This window comes from Sceloporus undulatus, chromosome 7 (genome assembly GCF_019175285.1).
Source record: "Sceloporus undulatus isolate JIND9_A2432 ecotype Alabama chromosome 7, SceUnd_v1.1, whole genome shotgun sequence".
Taxonomy (NCBI): Eukaryota; Metazoa; Chordata; class Lepidosauria; order Squamata; family Phrynosomatidae; genus Sceloporus; species Sceloporus undulatus.
In genome coordinates, this window is record NC_056528.1 from 8,446,059 (window position 1) to 8,456,618 (window position 10,560).

General features: G+C 45.5%; 1 protein-coding gene across 5 annotated transcripts in view; it reads right to left on the reverse strand.

The window, feature by feature from the left end:
* PHC2 (polyhomeotic homolog 2) overlaps nucleotides 1–10,560 on the reverse strand; it is a 94,043-nt gene that overhangs the window by 7,468 nt on the left and 76,015 nt on the right. For 4 of the 5 annotated variants that reach the window (XM_042478252.1, XM_042478253.1, XM_042478251.1 and 1 more), the window contains 2 exons: nucleotides 1,770–1,975; nucleotides 987–1,152 (listed from right to left, as the gene is read on the reverse strand). In XM_042478252.1, the coding sequence (XP_042334186.1) occupies nucleotides 987–1,152; nucleotides 1,770–1,975 (372 nt within the window). Of the gene's footprint in view, nucleotides 1–986; nucleotides 1,153–1,769; nucleotides 1,976–8,747; nucleotides 8,934–10,560 lie in introns of those variants that run through there. The other variant, XM_042478255.1, reaches the window with a different exon arrangement.

A 10,560-nucleotide genomic window follows, 5' to 3' on the forward strand; every position in this document is an offset into this window, starting at 1 on the left:
TGCAAGCTCCAGGAAAAGAGATTCCAGCTCAACATTAGGAGGAACATGCTGACAGTAAGGGCTGTTTGACAGTGGGACACACTCCTTCCTCGGAGTGTAGTGGAGTCTCCTTCCTTGGAGGTCTTTAAGCAGAGGCTGGATGGCCATCTGCTGGGGATGCTTTGATTTGGATTTCCTGCATGGCAGAATGGGGTTGGGCTGGATGGCCCTTGCAGTCTCTTCCAACTCTATGATTCTATGATAACACACACAGGCCTGAACCCTTATGTTCAAACTACAAAAAAAAGCCCAGCAAGTTAAAAGGATTTATCTAGGTGTTGACCCAAAAAGGAATAAACAATGGAAAGGATCCAATGAGGAAGGAGGAGACGCAACTGAAATCCACAAAAAAGTGTGTCTGTACTAAATAGCTAACACATTGATACCCTTTTAAATGTCATGGTTCCTATGAGTTGCTGCCTGCTAAACCACAAATATTTTCCAAACATTTTTGCAGAGGATCCTAGGTATGTGTATATGCAAGTGGAGAAAAATCCAAAAATATTCCAAAATTACGCATATTGGTGGCTGAGATAGTGATGCTTTGGCTTCAGTGTATACAAACTTCATGCACATTAAAATATTGTGTTTAAAATTACGCCCAAGCAATGTTTATAAGGTGCATATGGAACGTAAATGAACTTTATGTTTCTGACTTGGGTCCCATCTTCAAAAGATCCCATTATGTATATGCAAATACTTCAAAATACAAAGTGAGTAGATGTGTTTCTGAGCTTTACTGCTTTACAATGGGATTGCTATCCCCAAAAAGAGACATTTTCCAAGCTCTGGCTAGGAGAGGCAAGTGAGGAAAAGAGATGGGAGTTGGGGTTAAAGGGGGAGGAAAAGAAAGGCACTCTGCACATGTTCGGAGACCTCGCCCTCTGCTTCTGCAGCCCTGACCCTACCTCCCATCTGGCATCACAGACATGCAAACACTGTCACACCTTGCAAATAGGGGTCCTCCATTTCAGAGTCGGTGGTGGTAGTGTTGTCCTGCTGTTGTTGCTGCTGTTGCGGTTGTTGCTGCTGCTGTTGTTGCGGTTTCTCTGCCAGAAGCGCCTGGGCATACTTCTTCTTCAGGCTCCCCACCAGCAGTGAAGAGCGGCCCACCTGGAGAAAGAGGAACGCATCAAACGGAGCCGGAAAAGCGGGCAACCATCTCCTTCCAAACCTCTGTGTTCGAACCCAACCTATAATCCTTGGGAGCTGGATGCTAAATTCACCTTTGGTGAATTTCCAATGGTCATCTGCTTGACCGCTGAACCAGGATTCGGACCCTGGTCCCCAGAGTCCTAGTCCAACTCTCAAACCACTATGCCATGCTGGCTCTCAAATTTCATCTGTCCCCAGCAATTTTTAAAAAAGTAACATCTAAGTATTTTGTGGGGTTTTGGGCTCTGTGGCCACGTTCTAGAAGAGTTTATTCCTGACGTTTCACCAGCATCTGTGGCTGGCATCTTCAGAGAAGATGCTGGCAAAACGTCAGGAATAAACTCTTCTAGAACATGGCCACACAGCCCAAAAACCCCACAAAAAACTATGGATGCTGGCCATGAAAGCCATGGACTTCACATTAGAAACACCTTGTTGCAAACCAGGCTAAGTCCCAGTGATCCAAGAAGAGAGGCCTCCTGGCTGATTCGTAATTGAACATAATTGAAGCATCCTTTCTTAAAACATCCCCCCCCGCTTCTCAACATGCTTCCCTTTGCCCTGGGGATGCCTACCGGGAACGGCTCGGCCCCTTCCTGGATCACGAATCCCTCGATGACGTGGGTGAGGATCTGGGGCTTGACCACGGCTTGCGGGGGCTTGTTCTCGCCGTTCTGTGGGGTGGTGCCGGCGACGGTGGAGGAAGACGTCCCGTTGCCCGAGGTCATGCCTCCGGGGCTGTTGGCGTCCGGCGATGGGCGAACGCTGTCCTGGCCAGCTTCTGCAGTGGAACAACAAGAAGAGAAAGAAGATTGGCGTCAGAAATGGGGAAGAAAGAAAGGGGGAAAGGATGCACAGTGGCAGCATGGAGACAAAGGCGGAGAGGTACGGAGGGTGGACCGGCCCCTAGCCTTTGGCCCCCCCTTCCCTTCCCTCCTGCCATTACCATACAGCTGAGTGGTCTTGGCTGCTGCATGGGATGCCCCCCTTCTCTCATGCACACAGACAGAGATTATTATTGTACCAAAGAGGAGGAGAAAAGAGGCAAGAAGGGAAGGGAGGTGGTGTCTGCCAAGTGGTGAAGCAGCCAAGCCAAGAGGCCTCAAACTATCTAGCAATGTACGGGTTTGCACCCTGAGTGCCCACCTCAAGGAAGAGAGGAGCAGAGAGACTGGCACTAGTTCAGCCTGAAAGCAGCCATCCTCTGGCACTGACAAGTGGTCAAGTCAAGAGGCCTGGCACTATCTAGCAATAGTTTAGGGGGGCACATAGATCCCGAGTGCCCACCACAAGGAAGAGAGAGATTGGCATAAATATGGCCTAGAAGCACCCATAATGCATCCCCTGACATTGACAAGTGGTCAAGACCTGGCATGATCTAATGATCACAGAGGGTGGGTTCGGGGACACAAAGACCCCAAGTACCCACCAAAAGAAAAAAGGTGACAGAGTGACATTAATCCAGCATAGAAGTACCAAAATCTGTCCTCTGCAAAGTGGTCAAACCAAGAGGCCTGGCACTATCTAGTGATCATGGCGGGTGGTTTGGGGGCATACAGACCACAAGTGCCTAGCGCAAAGAAGAGGGGGACAGAGAGAGGGAAAGCCTGGCACCAATTTGGCCTAGAATTCCATAGGATCCTATAGCCGGAAGGGATCAACAAGGGGCATCTAATCCAACCCAATGCCATACTGGGATCCAAGTATCAAAATGTATATCTTCTCTCCTCTTTAACTGCGAAACATGATGCAGAGAGACGTTAAACCACTGGTTCCCAAACTTGGGTATTTTGGACTTCAACTCCCAGATGCTCCTGTCAGCTTGGCCAATAGTCAGGAATTCTGGGAGATGGACTTCAAAACATCTGGAGGACCAAAGTTTGGGAACCACTGCATTAAATGGACCAAAAGAGATTGGATTTACTGTACTCTGCAACCTTGGTGTGAAATTGCAACTTAGAGTTGACCTCATTGAACAACTGCAGCAAAATATATTCCAACTTGGGATGAAATATGATGCATGAATCAGACAGCATGGTGTAGTGGTTTGAGCACAGGACTGCAACTGGAGACCAAGGTTTGAATCCCTGCTAGGCCACTGAAACCTTAGTCACACACTCTCAGCCTCACCTAGCTTTGGTTTGCAAGGACAAACCTATGAATAAATCTTGACAAGCAAATCCTGTGACAGGTTTGCCTTAGTCACAAATGACTTGAAGGCACACAACAACTACAAGGATGCCTGAACTTTTCAAAAAGGATGACTTTTTCCTGTTTCCTCCAACAAAATACTAGCTTGCGTTGTTATATAAAAATATAATACACCAAGTTTTTACAAAACGGAACTTCCCATTCTGTTTGCCCCAGAGTTGCCAAACAAGAATACGTTTTACAGAACGGAGGCAAGGCGTGGCAGAACAAACAATGCAAAATAGATATTGAGGTCACGCTTATGTAATTTCCGACGGTCACCAAATCCTGGCTTTTCCTTGCTAGAGAATATAAAAGGCCCCCCTATTATATGCTGGGAGTGAATGGATGGAAGATGAGTAGTTTTATGTCTGTAGAAGAGCAAAACAAGAAGCAAAACCCCTCCAAACTCCTTGGTTGTTGCTTTTTTCTGCACATTATCTGGCGCACTAAAAGGTTTCGCCACATCTGACACACGCCTGAATCCCAGGCCACTAAGGGCCAGTGGAGAGAGCCATTTCTTTGCCTAGACTGTACACACCACACACACAAAACGCAACGCAATGCACACATAACAGGCCAGCCTCTTTCAACTCCTGGGAGAAAGGAGCATTTGCATCTCTTCCAGGCGGTTGGTCGGCCCCCACCCTTCCCAGCTCTTGCTATGGACGCAGCAGGCAGAGCATTAAATATTAACCACCCCAGGAGGAGAAAAGCGCCAAGGATTCAAAGCAGAGCATTCTGGGAGCTCTTGTGCCAAGACCCAACAAAAGAAGGGAAAGAGGCGCAGCTGTCGGGAGACATAATCATGCGCCCAAGCCACCCTCCTCTTTGCACAATCTGGCTGCCTCTTTTTGCAGAAGGAAGCCAAGGGGGCTGGGAGAGCAAACGGGTGCATTTCATTCTAGGCCCAAACTGGGGTGCAAAATGATGATGATTATTTTTTTTCTAGGAAAATCAAGATTATAATTCTGCTCATCCAAGCACAGGTTGCATCTCCCTAATCCAAAATATCCCATAATCCACAATAGCCCACATGGATGGCCGAGGTGGTGCCATGGACACAAACTTTGCATCGTACGTTATGAAAAACGTGGCTGATAAAACAACCTGCTAAGGTGCATTTGTTCTTGGGTGCCTCCAAGTCGCACAGGAGGTTCCTATGTCTTACACATCCATACACACATACACAATCCAGTTACAACTGGACACAGAGGGAAATATCGTAACACTATTGTAGTTGTTGCTGTGGTGTGCCTTCAAGTCATCTCCAACTTATGGCAACCCTAAGGTGACTCTATTATGAGGTTTTCTTGGCAAAGCTTAGTTTAGAATAGGTCTGCCATTGCCTTCCTTGAAGGTTGAGAGAGTGCGACTTGCCTAAGGTCACTCAGTGGGTCTTATAGTTGAGATGGGAATCGAAGCTTGGTCTCCAGAGTTGTAGTCCAGAGCTCAAACCACTACGCCAGGCTGGCTCACTTCTAAGATATATCCGAAACACAAGTGGATTTCATATTTAGACTGGGGTCCCATCTCCAAAACACCTCCTTATGGATGTGCAAGTGTTCCAAAATCCAAAAAAACCTCTCTAAATCTGAACCAGATTTGGTCCACCAAACTTAAACCAGCACTTTATTTAAAATTAGGAGGGCTGGGATGTTAGCTTTTAGTTAAAAGAAACATCCATGGCCTGAGAAAAATAAGTGAGGACTAAAGACTTAGGCGAAATTGGACCCACAGAGGAGGGTGTCATGTTGTTGTGTGCCTTCAAATTTATTTGTGGTGACCCATCGTGGGGTTTTCATGACAGGTTTTGTTCAGAGAGGATTTGCCATTGCCATCCTTGCCCAGGATCACCCAGTGGGTTTCCATGGCTGAGTTGAGATTCGAACCCTGGTCTCCAGAGTCGTAGTCCAAAAAATCAAACCATTACAGCACTCTGAATCTAGGGAAAAAGGAAGACCAGATTCCAGATGGATAGACTTGATGAAACAAGTTACAACCCTGAGATACAGGACTCTGGATAACAGTGTGACTTGGAGGCCTCTCGTTTGCAGGTCGACGTCAGCCTAGCAGCAAATAACAAGAATCGGATGCATGCTCTCCATGCACATCAGCAATTAGATTTACAACTGTCTCGCAATCTAAGGAATGGTTTTTGGAATAAGGTGCTAATATTATTATCTTGAACCATTCGGTTTCATTCCTAATTGTTTGGTTGGATGTAAGGGTAAATGGGCAGGGGAGGGAATGGTACTATTTTGGCATATGTTCTTCCCCAGTTTCATTCTCCTCCCAGTTCCCCACCACATGTACACATAGAGAAATGTGAGATCTGCTTCCTAAACAATTTCCACACTGCTCTAACCACAATGCCTTCTGTGCCGACACATACGGCCACCACATGGACAGCAGGGATATTTTGGGGAGGGCGATGCCCGTTGGGTGAGGAAAGAATCCCACACGAGGTTCCTGTATCTTACACATCCATACACACACACACACAATCCAGTGACAACTGGACATATAGGGAAATACCCACAGCACTATTGTTATTGTGTGCCTTCAAGTTGTGCATTTGGGCACTTCTGGTGCAAAACTGTGGGCACTTCCCATGCACACTGGGAGCACCTGGTGTGCTCTGACACTTTCTAACCAGTGTCCAGATACTCACAGGGGACTGTCCTGAGCCACATTGTTGCCCAGTGTACATCATGTGTAAATTTACAGTGCTATATAAAGTGTAATAATAATAATCAGTCATTCCAATAGTTATCTCTCTGTACTTTGTCATAGCAAAACCTATGTGAATACTAACATTTCCCGGATGAAAATCAAGGCACATGTGGCTAAGTAACATCACAGTATAGTCAAGATGGAAGACGAGGAAGAACACACAAACTAGGAGAGGCTGCAGCAGTTTGCTTTTGCTTGATCCTACTGGGAAGGAGAAGATTCTGCAGAGTTCTCAATGCCAACTGCTTTTACATTTTGAACTCCCTTTGCAGCAAATGAAATAAACTGAAGTGGAAGTGAGAAGAGGAGAAACAGGGACATGTTCAAGGCAGATGAAAAAGATTCATTGGGACTGTCTGTGCCAAATCGGAACGCTTTGCCGGTATGGAACTTATTAACCCTATTGAAAAACACACTTTGGCTTAGGTCTGGGTCTGATTCACAATCTCCCACGGGGCTGGTTTCCAAGTCAGCGCACTGCAACTGTATTCCATGGAGATCATAAGGGACAATTATAAAAATGTATTTTTCCCCCGTGGGAGAAGGATGGTACAGATTTAGTGCAAAGAGACAGGCTACCCATCTGGTACAAACAGCAAAGTCCTATTGCTTTGCTTGGTGTCTTACAGGACTTACATTCAAAGTTCTTGAACCTCAAACCAGGAGGTTTGTAGGAGAAAAAGATTTGGGGAGACTTTCTGACCCTTCCCCTAAGAGGCTGGTATTGGATTCGACTTTTGGCCTACAGGGAAGGATCCTTTAGGGAATCCAAGGCCTGCCAGACAGAAGGAGCATGTTAAGAGCAACCTGGCACATCCATGCCCACATTCAGCAGCATGAATGCAGATGGAAAAACTCTGCAACAAGAGGCATAGACAAAAGTCACCACAAACCCTTCCTTCTGCTACCAGTTTTTGGTACAGGTTGTGTCTCCCTTAACCGAAACGCTCGGGATCAGAAGCTTTTTGGAATTCAGATTACAGTTGGCCCAAAGATTTGCATCTTTGACTTTGTGTCTTTGATTATTCACCGATTTAATTAATACGTTCTCTCTAGGAGTCTCTAGGTCCTCCGACGCAACTCTGTGATCAACTTCCGCCAACGAAAATCACACTGAAGGACCTGGAGATTCGTAGAGACAACTCTTCTCTAAGCATTTGCGGGTCCTCCAACGCAATTCTATGGTTATGCTGACCACAGAGTTGCCTTGGAGAACCCAGAGATTCCTAGAGAGGTATTATCTCTATTTGCAGAGCTTCCTTCTTTCATGGGGTCAAGTGCCCCCAAACCCAGCAAATGCGGAGGATCCAGTGTTTTTATTTTGGATTTCAGAAGACCTGCATTTGCACATATACATCCATAATGGGAGATGGCACCCAGGTCTAAACACAAAATTCATTTATGTTTCAAAGCCTGAAGGTCAGTTTATGCAACACTTTTAAATAATGTTGTGCAAGGTCTGTGTCCATTGAATCACCTGGAAGCAAAGGCCTCACCATCTCTGAGTTTTGGATTTTGGAATATTTTAGATTTTGGGATTCTGGATAAGAAAGATTCAGCCTGTATTTGCCACAGAATTTCTTCCTTGGTTTGCAAAAGACATCCTTTGAGAAAACTAATAAGCAACCTACAAAATAAACTGAATATGAGCCAAACTGAGGAAATGATACAATTCTAATGCATCCAACAACCATCAAATCTAGAATCCAAACATCAACCCATTCTTAAGCCAGAGTAGCAATTTTTGCAGCTAACTTCTCCCAAAGAATACATATATGTATACTTTACTCACAAGAGCATTGAAACTGTTTTCAGTACTTCCCAAATCCTCCCCTTAAGATATAAGTTATGTATCAAAGCCATATGCAACTGAATTGTCCTTATCAATAGTTATAAGAATGCCAAATAAAGTATTGTACCTGGATCGATTGTATTATGCTTCCTCCCTAATTTCAAAACACTCAAGAAACGGATGCAAAAACACAACGCACACCAGAACTTTGAAAAGCATCCTTTTTGGACTTCACTGACCGGGAGTTGCATTAGTAAAAAAATAACTTCCCAAAGCTCAAATACACACACACACACACGTATCGTGTTAACAGCTATATTTCTTCCTTTCAGTGCCCAAATCTTTGAACCAACCCGGCAAAGAAAACGTGTAATATTCTGAGCCTTTGGCTTGCCCTAAACAACTCAAAGGCACACAACAACGACAATAACAACAACACGGTCCAAGATGCACTGCAGAAATAATCCAGTTTGGGACCCCTTCACTGCCCTGGCTCAGTTCTAGGGGATCCTGGGAAGTGTAGCTTTATGGTGGCCCCAGGACTCTTTGACAGAGAAGGCGCAAGGTCTCCCAGACACTACAGTCCTTGAGCCGGGGCAGTGAAAGCGGTCTCAAAGTGGGTTATTTCGGAGTGGGTTTTGGACCAACCTGGACGATAATGATCATGATCATGATGATAACTGCACCAACGACACCAAGCCAGATTTTGGTTGAGTTAGGATGGCTGTCCCTGCAAACATTAGCAAGGGGATGCTGGGCTTTGGAGTGGTCCATCCTCTTCCAAAAAAGCCAAAAGAGAAAGCAAGTTGTATTTCAACCCAAGGGATCCACTCACCAGACTCTCCAAATAGGCCAGGGAGGTGGAGGGCGTCCCATGGGTCCCCCAAGGAAAGAGGGCCAGCTGGAGGGCCCCCAAGCAGCCCCTGCGCCTTTGGACCCTGAGCAGCTCAAGCCCAGCAGAAGCACCACCACCAGCAGCAGCAAGAGGAAGGCAGACAATGCAGCCCTCCCCCTGAAAGGGAAAGGCAAGGAAATGGAAAGGGAAAGGGAAGGGCTCCCATTGGCCAGACCCAGGAGGAGGAGGAGAAGAAGAAAAGAAGGAGGGAGGAGAGAGGGAGGGAGGGATGGAGGGAAGAAAGAAAGAGGCCGCACCCGGGTGGCCCAGGGGAAGAGGAGGAGAGAGGTCAGCAAGGAGGGAAGGAAGAGGAAGGAAAGAAGGAAGGGAAAGAAAGAATAAAGAAGGAAAGAGAAGAGAAAGGAAAGGAAAAGAAAAGAAGGAAAAGAAAGAATAAGGAAGGAAAGAGGAAAGAATAAAGGGAGGGAAGAGAAAGGAAAGAAAGAATAAAGGAAGAAGGAAGGGAAAGAAAGAATAAGGAAGAGGAAAGAATACGGAAGGAAGGAGGGAAGAGAAAGGAAAGAAAAAATAATGGGGAAAGGATAAGGAAGGAGGGAATAGAAAAGAAAGAAAGAAGAAGGAAGGAAGGAAGGAACAAAGAAAGCCAGAAAGGAAGCAAGGAAGAAAAGTAGGAAGAAAGATCTTTTTTTTTTTCCTTGTCCAAAATAAACCCATTTCCAGAAATGTACAGAAACAGCCAAACTGTTTCACATGAAAAAAATGTCATGTCCGGAAACACACGCAGGTTTGGCTTTTGGTATGGTGTCTTTGTAGTTTTAGCACCATTGGTGTTATTTTCACATACATGCTTTCGAGATGTGTAGAAAATATACATGACTTTTCATGCTAAGATCACGCTGCCAATTTCTTTCTTTTGGCGAGTCTCGAAGGTGCGGCAAGATCTCGCTATGAAACAAATTTCATCCATGCTTTCGAGATTAAAAAAGCCGTGCGCATTTCTGCACAGAATAGTTTCCCAAGCCCTTCAGGATGGACAAATTCCATGGAAAAACTGCAAAACTGCAATACTTTTAAATAATGTTGCGCACGGTCTGAAAGCAAAGTGTTACCATCTCAGCTGCACTGATTCTGGAATATTTTGAATTTTGTACACATAGCCTGACGGTCCTTTTATGCAATGCTTTTAAATAATGTTGTGCAAAGTCTGCCTACACTGAACCATCTGAAAGCAAAGGCGTCACCATCTCTGAGTTTTGGATTTTGGAATATTTTGGATATGTCGAGAAAGACTCAACCCTTACTTGCCACAGAATTTCTTCCCTGGTTTGCAAAAGACAAACTAACAGACAACCTACAAAATGAACTGAGTATGAGCCAAACTGAGGAACTGATACAATGCTAATCCATCTGATAACAGCCAAATCTAGAATCCGAACGCCAACCCAATCTAAAAAAAGAGAGTACATATACTGATACATATAACCTCTGTGTACCTCTTCCCACCTATTTTTCAGCCTGGAAAGCAAACATCGGCCTGTATTCTTTCCCTGCTCCATGCGCCAGACTCCGCAAGCAAAGCAACTGCTAGATTTCATAATTATTATGTTTTTTAAAAAATGGGGGGAAGCAGGACAGCCGTTATTTTTGCGTCTCCCAGCTGCTTGTCTAATCGTATTACGTCTGCCCATCGCCTCCTTCGCTCCACCAGAAAACAGACGTTTGGGCTCCCCTCGCCCATCCATCCATCCATCCATCCATCCATCCATCCATCCATCCATCCATCCATCCATCC